Source organism: Drosophila virilis, chromosome 4, assembly GCF_030788295.1.
Source record: "Drosophila virilis strain 15010-1051.87 chromosome 4, Dvir_AGI_RSII-ME, whole genome shotgun sequence".
Lineage (NCBI taxonomy): Eukaryota > Metazoa > Arthropoda > Insecta > Diptera > Drosophilidae > Drosophila > Drosophila virilis.
The window spans coordinates 9,438,547-9,460,718 of record NC_091546.1 but is presented as its reverse complement, the minus strand read 5'-3'; the positions used below and the strand labels follow the sequence as shown (position 1 = coordinate 9,460,718).

The 22,172-nt window shown below is 43.4% G+C and overlaps 6 protein-coding genes across 8 annotated transcripts; 3 read left to right on the top strand and 3 right to left on the bottom strand.

Moving 5' to 3' along the window:
* Positions 1–596: 596 nt before the first annotated feature.
* On the top strand, positions 597–3,745 carry mio (GATOR complex protein mio). The gene is made up of 5 exons (XM_032438514.2): positions 597–968; positions 1,024–1,275; positions 1,339–2,263; positions 2,337–3,371; positions 3,435–3,745. The coding sequence occupies exons 1-5, from the start codon at positions 674–676 to the stop codon at positions 3,523–3,525; spliced, it is 2,598 nt and encodes an 865-aa protein (XP_032294405.1). The 5' UTR covers positions 597–673; the 3' UTR covers positions 3,526–3,745.
* Positions 3,746–6,020: 2,275 nt separating this feature from the next.
* Positions 6,021–8,918, top strand: papi (tudor and KH domain containing protein papi). Its single transcript, XM_002052284.4, has 4 exons — positions 6,021–6,705; positions 6,814–7,632; positions 7,716–7,822; positions 7,888–8,918. The coding sequence occupies exons 1-4, from the start codon at positions 6,392–6,394 to the stop codon at positions 8,385–8,387; spliced, it is 1,740 nt and encodes a 579-aa protein (XP_002052320.1). The 5' UTR covers positions 6,021–6,391; the 3' UTR covers positions 8,388–8,918.
* On the bottom strand, positions 8,677–9,403 carry LOC116651676 (protein C10). The gene has a single exon (XM_032438516.2). It carries the CDS (start codon positions 9,333–9,335, stop codon positions 8,985–8,987), a length of 351 nt encoding a protein of 116 aa, XP_032294407.1. The 5' UTR covers positions 9,336–9,403; the 3' UTR covers positions 8,677–8,984.
* A 752-nt stretch (positions 9,404–10,155) lies between these two features.
* sau (Golgi phosphoprotein 3 homolog sauron) lies at positions 10,156–13,884 on the top strand. Of its 2 annotated transcripts, none has more exons than XM_002052286.4 (5): positions 10,156–10,377; positions 12,060–12,187; positions 12,242–12,360; positions 12,423–12,598; positions 12,662–13,884. In XM_002052286.4, the coding sequence occupies exons 1-5, from the start codon at positions 10,156–10,158 to the stop codon at positions 12,908–12,910; spliced, it is 894 nt and encodes a 297-aa protein (XP_002052322.1). In that variant the 3' UTR covers positions 12,911–13,884. The 2 variants fall into 2 exon arrangements, with proteins under 2 accessions (XP_002052322.1, XP_015028415.1); XM_015172929.3 differs by lacking the exon at positions 10,156–10,377 and adding an exon at positions 10,903–11,031.
* Positions 13,885–14,565: 681 nt separating this feature from the next.
* Positions 14,566–19,932, bottom strand: Sec24CD (Secretory 24CD). 2 transcript variants are annotated; one of them, XM_032438512.2, is made up of 7 exons: positions 19,324–19,932; positions 18,093–19,028; positions 17,556–18,012; positions 17,385–17,500; positions 16,458–17,325; positions 15,605–16,395; positions 14,566–15,539 (listed from the first exon to the last, which is right to left on the bottom strand). In XM_032438512.2, the coding sequence occupies exons 1-7, from the start codon at positions 19,609–19,611 to the stop codon at positions 15,399–15,401; spliced, it is 3,597 nt and encodes a 1,198-aa protein (XP_032294403.1). In that variant the 5' UTR covers positions 19,612–19,932; the 3' UTR covers positions 14,566–15,398. The 2 variants fall into 2 exon arrangements, with proteins under 2 accessions (XP_032294403.1, XP_032294404.1); XM_032438513.2 differs by having other exon boundaries at positions 17,556–18,009.
* A 523-nt stretch (positions 19,933–20,455) lies between these two features.
* Tengl3 (Testis EndoG-Like 3) lies at positions 20,456–21,668 on the bottom strand. Its single transcript, XM_032438429.2, has 2 exons — positions 21,386–21,668; positions 20,456–21,331 (listed from the first exon to the last, which is right to left on the bottom strand). Exons 1-2 carry the CDS (start codon positions 21,554–21,556, stop codon positions 20,492–20,494), a joined length of 1,011 nt encoding a protein of 336 aa, XP_032294320.1. The 5' UTR covers positions 21,557–21,668; the 3' UTR covers positions 20,456–20,491.
* Positions 21,669–22,172: the final 504 nt, after the last annotated feature.

The following is a 22,172-nucleotide window of genomic DNA, read 5'->3' as shown; positions in this document are numbered from 1 at the left end:
CGTCTAGCACTGTCTGTTACATATGTGGGCACTCGAGTGAAACAATAGAATGTTGTAGGAATATGTTGTTTAATGGGCTATTCGCTGGCCAGATGGTAAAACTAACCAAAATGTTCGCGGGTTTCGATTCAAACCTGCACGCTAGCGCCATCTGTGGTCAGAGCCGTTAGTTAATCGGTGATAAATTGAAGCTAACTGCTATGCAACGCATCATAATTATGACGTATCCTTTGATGATGGTATGACATCAGCCGCGTTTGGCCTTTACAAGCTGGCTGCTATGCAGGTGGTATGACACCACCCTTTTTAAAATTGGCTGGCAAGAGTATTTAATAAGAATTAATAATTAAAGCTAACTAAACATATATATACATACATCTACTTTTCATTGCAATGGTAAGCTCATAATAGCTGCCTGTTTGTAAACAAATGCATATTATACGCATTTAATTCAATGAATGGCAAAGTTGTCCTGTTAAAAAAATAAGGTTGCATAGTGTTAACAATTAACAGAATTGCTCCACACGTATATCGATTGCTCTGCTGTTAACAGAATGTTAAAGTAGCCCATCCCTAATGTCGGTATCAGCTGTTTTGTTGTTTGGATTTTTTTTTGGACTGATAAGAAGCGACGCAATTAGGTTGTGCAAATAAATGCGAAAAAGAGCTCAACATGAGCGGCAACATACACGGCATCAGTTGGTTTCCCAACTTCCCCGACAAGTTTGTCTCATGGGGCCAGGAAATCAATTTGTACGAAGTGCGCAGCAAGGACGACCTGTCCGCCCAGAAGAGCCGCCTGCCCTACATTCCGGTCAACTTTCTATCGAACGAAACGCGCTATCAATACGCCCGATGCGTGGCCAGCTCCTATCACAGTGACCAGCCAATTATCGCCGTTGGCCTGGCCGATGGCAAAATTGGCATTTGCAACTTTCGGGACACTTACGACAGCAGTTGGGAGTACAGTAAGGCAAAATTTGAAAGTCCTTTGTGGCATTTGTTATTAATTATGCTTTAAAGCGCCGCGGCAACAGCGCATGTGCACCTGCCTGGCCTGGAATGAGTTGGACGCCAACATATTGGCCATTGGCCACGACCGACATCGCTCTGACTCCTGCATCACCATCTGGGACATTGAACGCGGCGTGCCTAAGGAAACGGCCAATTTCTTTGGCCTGGCTGAGGCAGCCAACTCCCTGTGCTGGGATCACAATCACCGCGTGCTCATAGCGGGCATGAGCCAGAAACTGATTAAGCTATTCGATCTGCGACGTAATTGAATTGAATTATCCAAGCTGGCAACGCTTTACCCTATTTGCTTTTCGCATCTTTCAGAGAGCAACGCCACCTGCCAGTCTATACAGACAAAGACAGTGCAGGGCTTGTCCGTGGCGCCCAATGGTAACTATCTGTGCAGCTATGTGGACTCGGTGATTATGCTGTGGGATCTGCGTGCCATTGAGCGACCGCTGCGCCAGATCCAGTCGTCGAGGAATCACATGCAGATCGCCTGGTGCCCGACGCGCACGTCTCTGCTGTCCTCGCTGCAGCGCGACTCACCCTACATTACGCTCTACGACATACGCAGCGTGGACAACGAGTCCAGCCGGGAGGTGTACCACGTTAAGCGGCAAATCAGTCCGTTTCCGGCCAAGTATCAGCACAGTGGTAAATTTGCCGCCGTTAATTGGCTGTCGTGGCATCCGCGTGACTTCGAGCGGGCGCTGCTGCTGGCGGATGCGCTGAATATACTAGATTTTCGGCTGCCTGCCAGCTTGCATACGGCGTACAGCAATCGGAGCAAGTTGCCGCTGCTCATGCAACGCCCACTTTATGCGGCTGCCGCTGTTAACTCGCCCACGGACAGCCAACAGCCGACGACGAGCAGTTGCAGTTCGAATAGTGCCGCCAGTTCGCTGAATGAGTACAGCGTCGGCTCCTCGCTGAGCGTGGACTATCTGCAACGCGAGCTCTTCGAGGAGGATCTGTTGGAGGAGACGCGACAGCGAGCACTTCAGGACTACGGCATAAAGCCGGAGGACAAACGATTTGCTGAACTACATCTGAGCCCGTATTTGCGCAATGTGTGGGCCACTCTGAACAATGTCTACAGCGAGGAGCGCTTGGCGGGCTTAAAGGCCACGCTGGGCATCAATCTGGGCCACACGTCGGAGGCGTTGATGGCCAGCTCGCGCATTGAGTCGCAGCTGCTGCAGTGGCCCGATGGCATCAACAACTCCAACAAACTTGTTTCCTATCGGTAAGTGATAAGTGAGAAAACTGGCTACAACAGCAACTGAAGTCTGATGTGATCTTTCGCCTCTTTACTGCAGCAGCGAACAGCGGGATCTGGCACTGCAGCTGTGCGGCTGGTCATTTGAGCACGAGCTGGACCGTTTCATAGATGAGCTTTATGCGAACAAGGAGTTCAGTCGGGCGGCAATGATCTGCGTGTTCCATCTGAAGGTGCTGACCGCCTGCAATATACTGTCTCGGGCGGCGGACAAGATGCGAGATCCGAGCATGTATCGGATAACGGCAATCGCGTTGTCCAGCTTCAATGCGGATCGCTGCAGCTCGACCTGGCGCAATCAGCGCTCGAGTGCCAACATGCAAATACAGGATCCGCACTTGCGGGCCATTTTCTCGTTCCTAACAATGGAAGCGGACAATTTTGATGCGGTGCTCAGAGAGGAGGGTGTCTCTCTAGCGGATCGCGTGGCCTTCGCGTGCAAATATCTGTCCGAAACAAAGCTGACCGAGTATATCAAGCAGCGCATACAGCGCGCCATCGAATGCGGCGATCTCAACGGGCTGCTGCTCACTGGCGAGTCCTTAGATGGCATCAATATACTGCAGGCCTACATGGATGCCAGTTTCGATGTGCAAACTGTGGCACTGGTGGCCATCAATTACTTCCGCAACGAGCATCAGGCAGACAATCGCATCCAGTACTGGATATCCAGCTATTTGGACTATCTGAACAGCTGGGGTCTGTGGGAAAAGCGGGCCGAGCTGGATATAAAAATAGAGAGCATGCGCGCCTCAGCAAGAAGCTCGCGTACCGTTTACCTATCGTGCAATTTCTGTGGCAAATCTGTGTCCAACGCGCTGCTCGATGAACCGCGTCAAAGAAGCACAAGCACCAGCACAAATCGCTTATCTTCCTGCCCCAGCTGCCGCAAGCCCTTGCCGCGCTGCTCGCTCTGCCTGATGCACATGGGCACCATCATGAATACGAGCGCCAGTGAGAGTAGCTCCACAGAGCTACAGGGCAGCTGGCAAATGAAACCCTTTTCCAAATGGTTCTCCTGGTGTCAGACGTGTCGCCACGGTGGCCACACTGAGCACATTGTCCAATGGTTCAAGTAAGTTGATCGTAATACTTGTCCCCAAACAGTTGTTAATCTTTTGCCCCCTTGCGCTTGCAGGCAAAATTCGGAGTGTCCTGTGTCCTCCTGCAATTGTCGCTGCTTTGACATGGACGGCATCAAGCCGAATGCTTTGCGTGATATATCCTAGCTGCTGTGCCAGACTTTCAACTGCAACACATACAAACGCCCACGCCATATGGTTCGCCTTAAACTGATAAGTGTTCATTGTACTTAGACGACGGCTGATGAGCCTGTAGCTTTAGTTTCTTATGACCTACAGCATTTAGCTGTTCAATTGCATTTTTTACTAATCTAGATCGAGAAAAGCAAACACACAAATACATAACGAAGCGAAACAGCCAAAGCAATTGGCGCCAATTTTTAAATTTAAATAATTCCATGCGTTTGCAACACTGGCATGAAAAACTATTTACCTATCGGTCTGTTTATCGATAACTATACTTTATGCTGCTCGATGAATTGACGTATTCGCTTACTTTACTTTTAAATATCGAATTGTATAATATTATTTTAATATTAATATAAATCAACAGAGATATGCACTTGCAGCTTAACAAGTTAATTTATAGGTAAATGTTTCTTAAAAACATATGGTTTTTGTTTTTGTGATAAATGAACTAGATCTATGAACAATTCTCACTCGGCTCATTCAGTTCAGCAACTAGTTCGATTGAACTAATGCCGAATTCTGATACAATTCTATTTCACACGTTTTTTTAAGCAGATCACAGTTGGTGTTAATTAGACATTTATTGTTAAACTATATACGTTGTGCTTCCAGTTAAATACTATTGTGATACAATCTACACATTATCCAAATTAATTGTACTGTCGTTTTTTCACAAAGTGATTAAACAAGTCCAAGTAAGAAGTGCAGGCGTGCAGCTTGGCGACAAATCAGAAATATTACAAACAACGCATGCTTTATACGCATACCCTTCCAGAACTTTAACTGTTGGTTCTTGTTTGGTTTCGGCTTCATTGATATGTTTGTGTATGTGCGGGAGTTTATCAAATTCACGTTTTGCTGGTTTTAGCTTGAGAATTTGAAATCGTGAGTGCAGCATGCAAATTGAAAATGTTCGCCTAGTCGGAAACACTTATAAGCTAATACGAATATTAATAATAGACCAGAAAGACCGCTTGATGTTCTCCATATAAAAAATATAAAATACCTTTGCAAACTTAAATGTCTGAAAATGACGTCGATAATTTTTGTTGTTGTTTAAATTCGTTTTATTTTAGCAACTCGCAGCGTTCAACAACAATGCGAACTGCGAAAATTGAAACATTGCCAACAATTTCACTATCACCGCGTGACCCTTGAAATATGTATATGAATTTTAAATGAATGCTTATCTAAAATGAATATTTTTATAACTTATCTTATTATGCATATTTCGCTATGTGCACGTTAGCTTAATTGAGGCAACAACAGCGCATGTTTAACCTTTCCGTTAGCATCCTTTTATTGAGCACTAAACTTAACTTAAAATGCAAACACTCAACGAAAGGCTTATTATGTCATTTAACTAAATTTAGCTTTTAAACGCACACAGCACACATACGTGCCCATACGTTACGCTCAGAGCTCTCTGACAAAATGCGCTCTCACTCTCTATATTTTTTGTCGCACGCTTTTAATTGCTTCTGTCATGCCCCAATCCTTACTTGCTTAAGCCAAATCATATTTATGTTGACCAGTTGTTGCTCATAAATGAGCCGGCAAAGTAAACAATGAAAAGAACCGACAGCTTCTGCATGTGTGCTCGCCTGAAACAGAGCGCGCGATTGAAAGAGGAAGACCCACAGAGAGAGAGAGAGTGAGAGCGAGAGAATTGACAAACAGCTGACGCCATATAAAACAAGGCGTCCACTGAGGCGAAATTTAAATTATTGCAACAGTTATCTATATTGAGCGACGCGAGCCGGACAAGCAACTGCTTTGCCAATTTGCCGATTTGTATTGTTTGCTCATTACTTAAATTAAAACGAAACGAAACGATTTCCAAGCAAACGAATAAAACGCACGGTTAAACTTAGGAAAACTGCACGATACAAAACCAAACTCAAATACTTAAATTCAATATCAAGGTCAGCAGCTTGCAAAAGCATTTATATTGCATTTAAAGTTTTTCTGTTTTGTCATTGACACATGACGAAAATGAAATAAAATGCTCTCAGCATATTTTTCCGGTCGACACAGTTTAAACTTTTAACCCGTCTCAGATAAAGCGCATGAACTGGTTCAACTTGTCGAAGGACAAGTTCAAAAACTCCAAGCGGAACATGATTCAAGATGTAAAGTTGCGATTTATTGTGTTTGAATACGCTACACTGTGAGAAATGCGAGCAATGTCAATCAAATTCTTTGATAGACGCTGTATACGTTTTGGTAATTCTTGCAAGACAAATCGTACCCCTGTAAATACAATGACTTATTTCTGTGAGTGTGGGATTCAATTGTGTAGCGTAGTGTAAACGTGAAACGTGTAAACGTCACAATTCTATTTGTTTTGCTGCTGTCATTTGTGTATTTGTCTGCCAAAAATTATTAAAAATTTCATTTGTTTTGCAAATTTTCATTAACATCCTGTCGAATTGTTAGTGATAAGAAAATTATATAACAGACAGCAGAGGGTCTAAAATGGCACGCTTCATCGAATAAACCAGCGCCTGTGCTTGAGCACTTTGCCGTTGAAGGGGGAGCAGCTCGTTGTCGCGTCTTATTTATTTTATTTATTTTTTTTTTTTTTGTATTGATTCACTGAGCCGTAAACATCGTCCCAATAAATAACCACCAGAGGGGCGACCCGGCCCGTGTGCATGCAATATTTCGTTAACATTTATGATAAACCTTGAAAAAAGCTTTGCCTTACACTGATCTCTGCTTGTAGTTTGACACGTAAGCTGCCATCAAGCGAACCCGCAAAGGAAGAGTAAATCAATAACAAACACACAAACCATCAAACAAAAACACAAACAAATACAGAATGTTGCGCAATACGCCTTTTGCCGGCACGCCCACCTACAAACTGCTACTGGGCTTCGGTCTCTGTTCACTGGGCAGCGCCATGCTCTATGCCTACTTCAAGACGCGCAATGACGACAAGGAGGAGGAGGAGGAGGCGGCGGGCAACAAGCGTAGGACGAATGAAGAAAGGCAACAACAGCGACAGAAGCAACAGCAGAAGGAAATCTGCCTGAAGATTGTTGTGGACAATGACCATGTGCCGTTGATAATTGGACGCGGCGGCGCCAACATTAAACTAATTGAAGAAAAGACTGGGGCAAAGATAAGATTACGGTAAATATTTAATCTCCGGTTTGAAAGGAACACATAATGAAAGGAATGACACTTTCTATGTGCAGACTGAACTCTAAATCGTTAGTAATATAAAATATTTAACCACAGCGACAAGGACAACTCGCACAAATTCTGCGACATTAATGGCCTGCCAGATGCGGTCAAGGCGGCGCGTGTGATGCTTATCAAGGAGATTGAGCGTGCGCCCATAGTCAAAATGGAGCTGCAAGTGCCGCAGCGTCTGGCCAACAAGATCAATGGCCGTGGCGGCGAGATAATACAGGACATTAGTCGTGCTTCGTTGGCCAAGCTCAGCGTAGATCCAAATGGACGCAATGGCAAGGCCAAGATCAGCATCGTTGGCAACCAGAAACAGGTGAACATTGCCCGCAAGCTGCTGGACGATCAGATCGAGGAGGACGAACAATTGCGTATTGCTGTCGACGAGGTGGAGCAGCATCGCGAACCGCGACGTTCCCCCAGCTACAGTCTTACCTCTAGTATGTACTCATCGCAGACATCGCTCAGCTCCCAGCCGCCGCGAGACAAACTGCTGGCCGCCCGCGGCGATGACAAGCCCATGGAGGTGTACGTCTCGGCCGTTGCCTCTCCCACCAAGTTCTGGGTGCAGTTGGTGGGACCGCAGTCCAAGAAGCTGGACGACATGGTCAAGGAAATGACCAGCTACTACAGCAGTGCCGAGAATCGTGCTAAGCATCAGCTTACGACACCATATGTGGGTCAGATTGTGGCCGCCGTATTTAAGTTCGATGAGAAATGGTATCGCGCCGAGATCGTGGACATTATGCCTAATCAGTACAATCCGAATGAGATGGTCATTGATTTGTACTTTGTGGACTATGGTGACAGTGAATATATCTCGCCAGCGGATATTTGCGAGCTGCGCACCGATTTCCTAACACTCAGGTCAGCATATATACCATATACCAAATGCCATATATGATATTAAGTATGTATTTTAAAATATCTGCACCTTTAAAAACATCCAGATTTCAAGCAGTTGAATGTTTCTTGGCAAACGTAAAGTCAACTATTACAGATGAGCCGAATACCTGGCAAAAAGCATCAATATCCAAATTCGAGGAATTCACTGAGGGTATGTTGTAGTTGAATACCGAATTTAAAAGCCCTATTAATTTTAGTCTCTTTTTTCATAAACAGTTGCCCATTGGCGCAAGCTCATCGCTCGTGTTGTAACGTACAAGGAGCGTCCGAAGGTCACAAGTGCTGTCAACGCCGCCACAAGAGAGGGCACACCTCTGCCCGGCGTGGAGCTATTCGATCCCACTGAAGGCGGAGAGGTGAACATTGGCGATCTGCTGATAACACAGGGCTTTGCGCTGCCGTTGGATGATGCGTATCCAGTGCGTTCGCGTTCAAGCTCGCCGTCGACTCAAAGCGATTCAACCATTGAGGAGCTGGGTGCCGCAAATACACCACGTACGCCGCTTACGCCACACTCCCCTATGTCCATGTCAATTACGAATGACGTTGAAAGCGTGGAGGACGCGCACTTTGCCGACCAGTTGCACCATTTGGGGCACAAGCTCAATGGCAATGATTTAACAACCCATATCAACCCAGTCAAACTAACTGCAGATGACTTGCAAAATAGAAATGTGCAGGCCAACAATAGCTCACACGGTGATGTGAACCGCTAGAATGCATTCTGGCCTCCTAATTCTAAAAAGTTAGTCTAAGCTAAGGTCTCGCCTTATATATATATATATATATATATATGTATATATATATATATGTATGTTTTCTTAGTTCATTGGACACAAACTGTGAAAAGGCAGCTCCGTACTTCCTTCTTGACGTGTATATACTATTAAAAAGCGTAGTCTGTAAGTTATTTACATTTAGTTATTGAAGAAATTTCTTTAATTTATCGCCCGCCAATTGGCTGTTCAATTATGGACATATCATGCGTATGAACAAAACACAATATTTTCTAAGCCAATGCAAAACAGCAAAATACTTTATTTCTTGTTTATTTAGTAGATACGCCATGTTACTTAGGCCGAAGCCATACTCTCAGATAAATAAGTTTGTACTCGGCTATTTCATACAATGTACACTGGATTAAATATCATGCCAATCATAATCTATGGCAGCTTTGTTAGTTCAAGCTATGTAAAAATGATGTACATCAAACCCAAAATACAATTTACAAAAGATTGTTGCTTAAATCTATTGCAGTCTTAAGTGTGTGTTTAGTATAAGCTATATATAATATATATATATATATGTTTATATTAGATAAGAATATCATTGGTAGTGTTTATAGCGATTGGTGGCAGGTATATGGCTCGTATCTGGCTGCGCAGGCGTGCAATTTCCATGTCGTCACGCTCCATTTCCCGTATAAGCTGCGAGAACTGAACTAGACCCTCACGGTTGCCTGGAAAGCCGTGCACCTTGATCACCTCCAGCTGCAGCTGCATAACCAGAGGGAAAACGTGCTGCATCATAAGAATCATTTCTTTGCCAGCCGACGCTTTTGCTTCCGATAGTTTTTTCGAGTTCTCTGGCTGATTCACTGTACGTATTATGTCCATGAGTATTTGTTTTGCACTCTCATTGTTAAAACTGGCCAGGTAAGACATGTCTAACGTGTTATTCTTTTGTTGTTATTCAAAATCAACTGTGCAAACACAATTTTTCTAGCAACCATACGCCCACAGTCGCCTTGCTCTTTGACATTCACCTAAAAGTGGTCATTCACAATTCGGCGCAACAGCAGTGCTGCTAAATACCAAAAGTCAGTCAACAGCTGTTACTCTGTTCACAGTTCGAGTTAAATGCATCTTCAGCAGCAAAAGTGTATACGTTGACCTAAAAAAAACGTTCATAATTAGTATTGATGTTATTAACTTACAAATGCAGTGTCAATTGTGGTGTAAGAAATACTCCAACCGTGGCTTATGATTCAGTTCAGCGTGCGCGACGTTGATCAACACTAGACGAAAAATGTCACGTCGGAGAAACAGAAAAGACACAAAAAATATATTATAAAGCTCATTATGCGCAAGTATTTAAATAGATACAAAATAATATAAAAATATGCAATTGTATATTTAGTATCTGCTTTTAATTAATTCGAAAAAATTGTCAACGTAAATTGTAGAGTTTTAACAAAGTAGATAAACAACAACGAAGGCGACGTAGATTGTGGTGCATCTCTTAGTGCAAAAAAAAAAAAACAAGTGGAATAAGTGTGACAAAAGTACAAAAAAAAGTCGGCAGCATTTGCAGAACAATAATAATACAAAGTAACAACGCAGACGCACACACGTAAACACACACACACACACACGCAGACACAAAACACATCAGCAAAGCGGAGGCAGGTGGCAGCTCAGTCAACAATTGTGCCACACATACAAAAAAAAAAAAAAGAAAAAATCACTAAGAATTATAAACACAATGAATCGCAGCGACGGCTTGGTTAGGCGCGCTGTCAAGCCACGCGAGAACGGAGCCGAGGGCGGTGGCGCTGGTGGCCTGAATGCGAACACGCCGGATGACAATCAGGACGCGCTCGACAACAACAAGGATCAGGAGGATAACATTGATGATGGCGACTCAAAGGAGACACGACTTACGCTCATGGAGGAGGTGCTGCTGCTTGGCCTCAAGGATAAAGAGGTTCGTGCGTGCCTGCCAACTGATAAGCGGGCGGGGGCTTATCAGTTGCATACATATACCTGTTACCAATTATCGTTTGTCTTTAATTAGTATAACTTGTGTGTACATATGCCACACTGCTCTCAGTCTTATCTCTCTGGCACAGCAAAGTTTCAAACCGAAGCGCAACATTTTAATATGTAGCTTCCGTTATTGTTGTCTGTTTTGGCTACTTTTCGCTCTTTCCCTTATTCGCATTCAGCAGCCATCAGTTGGCTGCTCAGTAAAGCTTAACCCTTGTTGCCTGCCTATTGCTTGATGTTGGGTTACTTCAAGGGGGGCATTGACGCATTAACCATATTACCTATTACCTTTTGTTTTCGTTGGTATTGTGCAATAAACTTTAAAGCTCAAATGCTACGGCTGTTTTCAGTGTGCACAAACGTTGGAGAACGAGTTTGGCAGCCGTGCTGCTATCATAAATGTGCTTTGGTCTTCTTCGCCGTTGATCTTCTTGCGCCTTACAGTGTGGCAAAACGTATTTGTGTTTGTGTCAAGTGTGAAAGTTGTGATTGCCAAGTGGCATAATTGAAATTAAATTCCCGTGTACATCACAGCTTTTGATTAGCTATTCAATTGCCCAAATGCTTCAAGTAAACAAGATCTCTCGAGCAGGTAAAGCTCTCACTCTTATAGGTTTAAGACTCATATTCGAAGCCCTTGGATGCTGTGCGTATATTCAAAATTTTAAGCGAGCTTTAGCAGGTCTTTCACTCATTCGTAATTTGCATAATAACGTAATACTCATAAATTTCACACATGTTTGGTGATGCCTATGGCTCTATATTCCATACGTGCCCGTTTAGGGCATGCGAATAATTCTCATTTTGCGTTTGCTCGTGCAATCGCATATTGTATTTTATTTGCCTTTGTGCCTTTATCTAACTCTGTGCGTGTGAGTGAGTGTGTTTTGCTTCCAGACCCACGACACACCCCAACCCCCCACCCCCTCATCGTCATCAAGCAGTTGCCGCCTTGGTAGTCAAACGTGTCGCTTCCAGTTTTTATTTTTTTCCTCTGATCGTTTTCTTCAATTCTGGAATGGATTCGTTCTTCTGCTGGTTCCACGGCCCTGTTATCAGCACTATTTTTTCACTTAGCTAATTGTTCGAGGAAGTTGTAGCTGCCTTCCGTATGCCCCCTTTCCTGTTCATGTTTCTGAACTTATCGCACATTATGTCAACAACTAAATTGTTTCAGCTTCTCCCAAAAACGAACAAATGATATGAAGAACGAAGACAAAGTTGTGGCACTCGCTCACTCCGTGACTCATTCACGTGCGAGTATATATATATATATATGCATCATATCAAATCGAATTACTTTTTCCAGTTCTGTAGCCGCCACTTAAAAGCTGCGTAATACATTTCATTTCAGCTTAAACAATTTATTTGTTACAGACTCAACTGTTTAAACATGAAACAGTTGCCATCATCGCAGCAGCTGCAAAAGTCGAGAGTATTTTGGCCACATGACAACGTAGCCTACTTTCTACTCTGGATATGCATTTGACACAAATATGTTTTATCTTACATTCAATTGATATTTTGGAAAAGTCCTTATGAAGAACTTCTCCGGAAATAGGAACTAGGAAAACTTGTAATTCACATGTCTTTAACGTTTTATTTATATACTTTAATCAGGGTTACACATCCTTTTGGAATGATTGCATATCAAGCGGCTTGCGCGGTTGCATTCTCATAGAGCTGGGCCTGCGCGGACGTGTGATGATCGAGAAATCGGGCATGCGACGACGTGGTCTATGTACAAGGTGCCTAACTAAGGGTATTCCATCATAAGCACAACTAATCTGTCATTGTTGCAGAAAACTGATATTGAAATCGGATCAGCAGACGGGCGATGTTTTGTTGGATGAGGCGCTGAAACACATCAAGGAAACAGATCCGCCCGAGACGGTCCAAAGCTGGATCGAATATCTGAGCGGTGAGTGCTTTGCTTGGCAAGGCCTATATATAACACTTTTTGCTAAACTTCGATTCTTGCAGGCGAAACTTGGAATCCATTGAAGTTGCGATATCAACTGAAAAATGTACGCGAGCGTCTGGCCAAGAACCTCGTGGAGAAAGGTGTGCTTACAACGGAAAAGCAAAACTTTCTGCTCTTTGACATGACGACACATCCGCTCAGCGACAATGTGGTCAAGTGTCGTCTGGTCAAGAAGGTAACTCGGGCTACATGCCAAACACAAGTCCATGCATTCATACTTGTACTACTTGTATTACAGATTCAGGATTCGGTACTCTCGAAGTGGGTTAACGATCCGCAGCGAATGGACAAGCGAATGCTAGCACTTATCTTTCTGGCGCATGCCAGTGATGTCATCGAGAACGCGTTTGCCCCACTCAACGACGATGACTACGAGGTGGCCATGAAACGAGTGCGCGAGCTACTCGATCTCGACTTTGAAACGGAGGCGGCCAAGCCGAATGCGAATGAAATACTTTGGGCTGTGTTTATGGCGTTTACGAAATAGGGCGGTTGCCTAACTACACACTCCTCCCCAAATCCGGCGACACATTCAGTTAGCTGCACACACACACACACACACACACACACATGCATACCTACCTATACATACCCATTAAAACGTTGGCTACTTGATTTCTTGGCGAAACGGGTGATTGCAACACGCCCGCTATTCGAGTTTTCTTCAGCTAACTTTAAAATGACAGTGCGAAGCAAGAGCAGTCTATAGAAGCATCTATATATATGTATATGTATATGTATATATATATACATATCGCTGTAATAACTGATGAAAAATCATTCGTTTATTTCGTTTTTATTTCATTTCGCAATTAATTTATGTAAACGAAATGCTAGCTAATAGTTGAATTTTATAAACAATCGTATGCCGTATTATTCCATAAATTGTGTTCTGTGTAATTTGAAACTATTTCGGCATGCGAATAAACATTATATCAAAATTTCATCAGAGTCGTCGTTGCTTAAAAATTATAATAGTAACTAAGTTGTAAGCTGCAAAAAGAAAAAGATAAATTAAAAAACTAAATAATTTGAGCTGCGACAGGTTTTTTGTAATTATATAATATTAACACTAATTGTAAGAGCAAATTCTGATGCAACAACAAACATTTGTTTATAAACCTGCAAAATGTGTGTTTACCTATGTTCCAATTCTATTAAATTTAAAAAATATTCATTTGTATTATGTATAAACAATTTATCTACACACACACACACACACATACGCAGAGACAGTGATTTGAGAAAGGGAGAGAGTGAACATCATAGGCAATGTTTAATTAATTGTTATGAGTTTCGGGAACATTTAAATCGAAAACTTTTCTAAACTTACAAAACGAATGAAAAACAAAAACAATCTACAAATTTATGTAAATGTAAAATGTGCACGTCAAATAATAATAATTCTAGATATTTAAAGGCCTAAAATAAAATAAATACCTATATATATTTACCCTTCTATTAGAGGTATCTTTCATTAACTATGAAGGACCAAGTTAATCTTATCTTAATTGTCTAGAACTTAAGACTCTCAAGCAAATTTTAGCCTGAGATGGTGACTTGATTCCCTGCCTCAAGATTCTGTTCGTGAGCCTATCTATAATCCCACAACTTTTTTAATGAATTATTTGCTGTAACCGATCCACACACATATGATAAAATGGGCTCTGCATAGTTTTAAGACAGTAAAAGTAAATGTAAGTGTTTTTTAAGTGATATCAGATATTAGACAAACAGGTAGACAATTTTCGATAAAATTACTCGGACTATCTTTCACGAAACTAAGTAATATAATAAGTTGTTTCAGCAAGTTCACTAAAATATTAGAACATTGAAGTTCTTAATTGGTTAGGTTGAATAATATATTTATCAGAAAGTTGATTAAGCAGGATAATAATTTTCGGCCAGCTGAATACATTTTGCTAAATTATAAGTATATTTCAAATTACAAATATTCCTTTTAAAAGCAAGAAAAATTCGCTCGAAAATTGATTAAAATTCAAAGCGTGGAATATGAATTGGTCAAGCCCAATCTTCTTGATTTCAATTTTTCAAATAATTTCATTACCATATTTAGATTTCCGGGTTCAAGTATTGCAATTTTGCAACTAAAGAAAAGAAAAAAGGCAAAAACGATAAAAATTTGTTTTGATAAGGATTTTTATTTCATTTTCAATATATTTTTTGCACAGTTGGATTTTTTCGGGATTCTGGGAAAAGGGGTCGCAAATACCAAGTAAATTTATAATAATTCTCAGACGAAAGGTATTTATAGATAATAATAATAATCTGAATTACGATACACATATTACATTAAAGACAGTAAACAAAATATTGCATACAGGTTTTAAACACATGAAACAGTTTTTGAAATCATTTGTTTCCCTTCTAGAAACATTTGTATATTGATTGTAAATGAATTTGCTGTTACAAGTTAATATATTTGCTTTCTATGCAGTGTTTACAATCTACATATTTATCGAATCAGGCTTGCTTCATGGTATTGTTTTTAATTTGGGAGAATTTTTAATGTAGCTGATATTTTTAATTTAATTAAAAATATGAGCGAAACTTGAAAGGAAAATCAAAAGAAAAAAAAAAACAAAACTAATTTGTCTAATTGCAGTTGCTCATTTAACAAATGTTCATAGCGCAGAAATACACACATATATTGAATACTTTAGATTGATAGAAAAGAGAACATGCAAAATGTGGAAAGTATAATAAAAGTTAATGGAAGATTTGTAACTCGCGAAATGATGTCGCAGATATATGTTTATATATATGTATATATGTATGTATAATTGAAGTTTAATCTGCTCTATGCTATAAATATGTCAACACGCTCATTTAAACCGACGACTGTTCAGTGAGAGGCGACGCATGCGCGCCCGATTCTGCGAATAGCTTCTGGACCAGCGCTCGTCAGTTGCAATGCTGCTGACAGCCGGCGATTTGTACGTGTTGCCTACGTGCTAACTTAACAGGTCCTTGATCTCCTTGTGCATGTGGCAAAGGAAATCCACATAGCTAGCAGAGCCATCTGTGCCGCGATCCTCGATAAGAAAATGCCGAAATACGCTCTCCAGTTTATCGTTCTGCCGCACACATGTGACCTGCAATTATTATAGGTTGGTCAATATGTTTGTGAAGCATTAAATTAGATGTTCTTTAAACTTACCCGCATGTATCGAGTACGTTCGTCCATAATCTGATCGATGATATCTGTAATGCGTCGTGCCAGCGGCGTATCGGCGGTGATAGCGAAACGTTCGGCATTTACCTGCTGCGTGCATTGGACTCCGAAAACAGATTGCACAAATGTGGACGACAGGGACTGGCCCAGCCAGATGAAGAGATGGACACCGTTCTCCAGTATGTAAGCACCGTCCTCGGTGATCTTTTCATGTGTGCAGCGCACTGGCGTTGGTAGCGACGTCTCGTCAGGGTCCACATTGTGTATGGGAATGAAGCGTGGATATAAATAGTTGACGGACATATTCAAATCCATGGCCAGCACAAATTGTATGACATAGGAGCGATCATCCAGGGTCATATCAGATCCACCAGAGACGGCATCGTTCTTCAGCAAACACGATGAGTACAATGGCAATAGCTTGAGGCACTCGGGCAGTATCAGCTGGCCAGCTGATGTCGGAGATGTGCAGTGCTTGCGATAGCAGGCCAGAATCTGCGCCGATCGCTGTATGAGATTGTCCTTGACCTGTTTTGGCGAGTGCTCCATCAGCTTAAAGCACGCTTGCTTCGCAAAGAAAAGCATCATGGCGTCCAAGTCGCAGCTCTTGAACACATCTGCTATGGTTACGGTTACGCGCAGCGCCAAATTCAATATGCGCAGACGTCTCTGGCCACTGCACGATGTATACAACAACGCTACCTGAATATAGACGTTCTCTTCCGGCGGCAGCTTATCATCATGCTTGATCTCAATGCTCACCGACTTGGTTGCATCTGTAAAAAAATAAAATAGAATATGCAATTAACAATGACAGTCTCGCAAGCTCACAACTTACCAATGCTTGCCAGCTCCACGTCGGTGGTGTTAGTCATGTAGAAGTGGCCAAAGAACTCGGTGGGTCTAACGCCCGCAGAGGTTCGAACGCGCATCACTGCATCAAAAGCAATCGGACGCGATACGTTTTTAATGATGTCCTCAATAAGACGTTTGCCATCGAGTTCCGCTTGAAAGTATGTGTACTTATAAACCTCACCACCCGTCAGACGCGACACTTGGCCAATGGTGGCAATATCAATGTAGGCGTTATTGAACACAAACAGATCAACGGAGCAGCCTTGCTGCACACATTCCTGTCCAAGCTGATTGTACGCAGTCGTTTGCGGCGTCAGAACCGTCTTCTCCTTGTCTGTGCCAAGCAGTTTGCGATCATCACGGTTCTTGAGCTTGCCAGGCGCTTCGGCGATGGGCAGCGTTGAGTTGAATACCAAAAGCTTGCCAGAGGCATTGGATGCCTTCAGGGCTTCTAGACCAGCCTGTATAGCTGGATATAGTATAGTTTCTGTTTCCTTGGTGTCTACAAACATGCGCGGTATTTCCTCCATTAGTGCATCGATCACGGCCGCCGATTCCTCTGGATGGCAAAGGAAACCATCAAGTAGCGGCATAAACATTTCCTGCACATCGCCCACAACCATCATCTGAGGCTGCGCCAAGCTACTCTTGATATTGTAGAAGTGCACAGTGCTGTTGTAGGTTATGAAGCCGACGCGCACCTTCGACTTGTCCTGACCCTGGTCCACAGGCAAATGTTTGAGTATGTGCTTTATTTGCGAGCAAAGCAAATGCACTAAGCCAGATTTGATCGTATTGTACGAGACGTCTATGATGAAAATAAACGCCGGCACCTCAGGAGCCGTATTGTTCTATAGAATAAAAAGCAATTAAGATAACAGCTGGGAATAAACGAGTTCGTTAAACTTACGCGACAGTAATCCTTGGTAGCTAGAAACTCGTAAGTACCCAGAAGCAGCTCCGGTCGCTCATGCTTATCCACTCGCTGCCCGGTGTGGTCCAAGTGCTGATAGTAGTCCGGATGCACTATGGGAAAAATAATTAAAAATGAAATTTTATAACTGGTGTTTCCAATCTTTACCTTCCGTTGTGACCTTGCACATGAGGCACTGGAAACGTCGACCTGCATCCACGAATTGCATATTGGGCGACATGTAGGCCTTGCAACGATTGCACCGTATGGGACCCATGTCACCAAAATTCACTATTGGCGGCTCCATTTCACCCTGGCCAATGCGCGCCAGCGGTGAAATGTTGAGCGTTAGTGGCAGTGCCGTCGTCTTGAGCAGATCGCCCGTATTGGGTATACAGTAGAGAGAGGAGCGTATAAAGCGCGGCGAGGAATTGCCCTGATCGTGGACGACAAACTTCGTGGTCACCAGCGGCGGCAATAGGCCAGCCTGATTGGTCACAAATGGACCTCCAGCGGCTTGCTGATTTTCAATCATCACCTGTATGGGATTTGGCATTTGATCGGGATCTAGGCGACGCGGCGGTGCCTGTTGGTACATATTGCCAGCGCCCGGCATGGGTGGCTGCTAGTAAGAGCAGAAAATGTTATTGCGGCAATAGCATATGATCAAGTTATCATTTCCTTCTACTGTTTACAGGTACTTACATTGTAGCCAGGACGACCGGGTCCTGGTTGTCCCGGATAGGTGCCAGGCTGGGGCGGATAGCCGGGCATTGGCTGTTGTGGCTGTTGTCCAGGCTGGGGTGGATATCCGGGCATTGGCTGTGGCGGATAGCCAGGCATGGACGGCTGTTGCAACTGTTGCCCTGGTTGTGGCGGAAAGCCGACTGCTGGAGGCGGAGCTGCGCCAAATTGTTGAGGCTGTGGCGGCGCTGGCTGCTGACCTGGTAGCGGTGGTGCGCCTTGGAATGCAGCATTTGGTTGCCCGGCATAGCCGCCTGGATAGTTTCCAGGCGGTGGTACTCCATATGGGCCACCAGCCGCGGCCGGCTGAGGTGGCATGCCAGATTGCGCGAACGTGCCTGGAGCAGCGCTGCCGGGTGGCTGCAGCGGTTGACCAGGTCGTGGATAAGCTGGCTGAGCTGTTGGTGGTGGCGGCTGCGCAGCGGCGATGGATGTTGGTGGCAGCTGTTGTCCAGCTGGTTTTGGTGGTGGCATGTGTGGCAAACCCGCCAAATTGGCGCTGTTGAGTGTCATCTGGTTGATGCCGCTGGGCACACTTTGCGGCATAGGTGCAGGTGCCAATGCAGGCGGAACAGAAGTAGGCGCCGCTGATGTGGGTGGATACAGCGACGGCGGTGGCGCTGCTGCTCCTCCAGCTGCAGACACGGGAGGTGCCGGAGATGGAACTGTTGAGCCATTTGCATAGGCTGCCGCGTATGCATTGTTGTTATTGTTGAAGCTTAAGCCTGATCCGGCCGGAGGCAATGGCTGCGACGTTGGCGGCGCGTTCGAGTTAAACTGATTGTATGAGCCCGGCGGTGCAGCAGCTCCAACTCCAACCGAGGGCATAGGAAGCGACGGCTGTGCAGGCTTCAGAGGATTACCACTCACACTCAAGCCGCTCATCGACGTGGCCAACTGTGTGTAGGCAGCGACAGAGACAAAAAAAAAAAAAAGAGGGAGATAGAGTTATTCATAAGTACATGCAATACAGTTCAAATCGATTCAATTATGTGTGGACTCTTATCAGGCAGCTTCCATTATGAAACGTTTGCTGACCTCTTTACAGCATGAGGCTCAAGCACGACTTAAAAGTAATACTATCATCGACACACAAAGTTGATTACTCTTTGTGGCAGCAACGAAGCGATTCGAAATTGGGATGCTATAACATGTTCTCCGTTGTGCTTAAAAATCAGACTCAGAAGCTCACCTGCTGGTAGTTGCCATTCACATAGGGCTGCTGAGCGGACGTCACCGCAGCGCCATATTGTTGTTGTTGCTGAGGCTGCTGTTGTTGTTGTTGTTGCTGAGGCTGCTGTTGTTGCTGCTGTTGCTGCTGTTGCTGTGGGTGCTGCTGTTGCGCTGGCGGCGGCGGCTGCTGCTGCTGCTGTTGTTGTTGTGGCCAACCCGTCGGTGGCCGTGTGCCACTAATCGGCGGCGGAGCTGCATATTGTGGTTGGAATTGTGTAGGCGGTGGGCCATACATATTCGGATTCATAGCTTAAAGTGGCCTGCGAGCAGCGTCTCAAAATAAGCACATAAAAATCAAGCAGCAACTTTCACACACAAAACACAAATTGCAGCTCAAAGTTCGCGTTACCGTTCCCACGAATTCAAACGATTTCAGACCTTGCTGAGTCGAAATTCGGCTTAGATGCGTTGGCTAGCGGCTGTTGTGCAATTATTTGCAGCTTTCGCTGGGAATGGATGCACAGGTAACGCAGTTTTTAACACAAATTCCAAGCAAAACGAACTTCCACGTCAGTTCGCTAATTCGATTTTTTTCTGCTGCCTATTGGCTGCATTTGACAGTTTGCCACGTAAAGTTGTCGCCTGTGCGACTTATATCGATAACAGTCAAGCAATGAGCAGTGTTGTTGATTTCGATATGTTTGGCGATAGTTTTTTTCGAAAATCAAATGCTGCAACTGATAGAAATACAATCGTATTGAAGAGTGTGTTGATTAAACAATTAGATGCTACGTATTTTATATATATACTCATTATGAACCTAACGCTCTTATATATGTTACCTTAAAGTCAGATCACAGAACTGTCATAGATAAAAAACACTCATCCGTCACATAAAACGAAGTCAGCTAAAAATTAAACTAGTATCGATAGCCAATCTCTAAAAATATCGTATCCCGGCAACATATCATGTGTTAACAGTGCACTGTTATTGCAACATATTTATTGTGGCCGTTACATTTAAACTCTTCATGTCTCATATGCTCCGTAATAAATTGAATAGGGAATGAATGTGGCGGAGAAGTGATCGTAAATGGACACAAATTGCAAAATACTGTAATCCAAAAGGTATGAAGGTCAGAAACTAATAGTTAAAATTACAACGTAAATTGCATCGTTATTTTTATTTAAGGTTGGACAATAGGAATGGAAGGTTCACGTATTGGGCGAAAAGGCTGACGAGGATGTTGATAACTCTGAGAATCGATTCTGTATTTCTTTTTCTCGAAACGCACAGTTGACTGAACGCCCTCGAAAAAGCGAAGCCCAGTATGCCGCTCAATCTCGGCAATGTCGCACAGATAATCCGTCAATTCGGTGCTGCTGCTTGAAGCATTTTGTTTATTGTCTATTATGTAGCCTTCCATATAGGGAGTATATTCCGGCAGCTGTGGATCAATGATGAGCACCTTGAAATAGTGAGATGGCATTGGGAGCGGAATCCAATCAACAATTTGATATTCTAAAGTCCAATCCTCGGTAGGGCGGCAAGATGGCAAATACATGGGACCTGTGTACACATACACCGAGCCGAATTTTTCCGTCATTTGGGACACATGCTGTTCCAGCTTACGCCAAATTTCACGCTTGAAGGCCTTACAAACTCGCGTGCCGCCACAGCTCAGAACAAATACATCATTGTAGCGAAGATGCAGTGCATCGCCGTCCGCATCGGTGGTAAGCTTCTTATAGTTGCCTTTCAGATGCTCGCACATCCATTTTGGGGAATTGGTGCTCAAGTCCTGCGATACAACGTAGTCCTTGTGCACATACAGATTCTCTATGCTAGGTAGACCAAACTTGACCAGATCCAACAAATCTGGCGTACACGACATGGGCCTCTTGTCAAAAAATATATTGCCAATTATATCGAATAGTGAAAAGAACAAACGGTGGCGTATTCTGTCCGCCAGGGTCGGCGACAGATTCCACAGCCTCGCCTCATGATCCGTCCTAAATGTAGACAGCTGAACGCCGAGTGAGGCAGTTGGTAAATGTTCCAACTTTCACCATATACTTACGAGTGGGTACAGCTTACGGCGATATTGAAACACATATGGGTCTCTCCTTATCATGCCAAACAGGTGACGAATTGCACTTTCTTGTTGGAAGTAGGCACCGAATACAAATCCCGTCAAGCCCGCCAGCGCGTAGAGCGCACATTGTTGGGCGCCGGCCTCTGTGGCCGACATTGTGATGCGTCGCAATTTTTAAAAAAACTATCTATATATATATATATATATATATTAATGCCGCCTAGTTACTTTTAATTTTGTGTTAATCCTTTTTCAGATTTTCTCTACAAACGAAAGAACAAGTTTTTAAAAATGAGCTACTGTCTGAAAATATTGCTAGTTGCCAAAAAAAAAAAATTATATTTGTAGATCAGATGTCTACGGGGTAGTAAAGTTCTTTTATTTGTAACTATGACTATGTCCATCTCTGGGCATCTCCTGGTTGCAAATAATTATATACTAGGAACTCAATTTAAACCAAGAATGGCACACAACAGGAATTGCTTGTGAATGGACGCATGAGGCAAGCTCAAGAATAGGTTTAAGCAGAGATATAAAAAGGATCCTTGTCGTGTAAGAATCGTCAATCTGCATCAATGACCATCGCTTGATGAAGCCCAATCCCATTCTGATCTTATTTCGAATTTAAGTTTATGATCAAGAATGAACATAAATTATTTAGGTATTGTTGACACGCTCGAGCAGTAAGCTGTCTAGGAAGAAAGTCATTGCCTTCAACTTGACACAGTTTAGATCTAACAGGTTAGCTTGACACCAAGACCGAAATTTACCA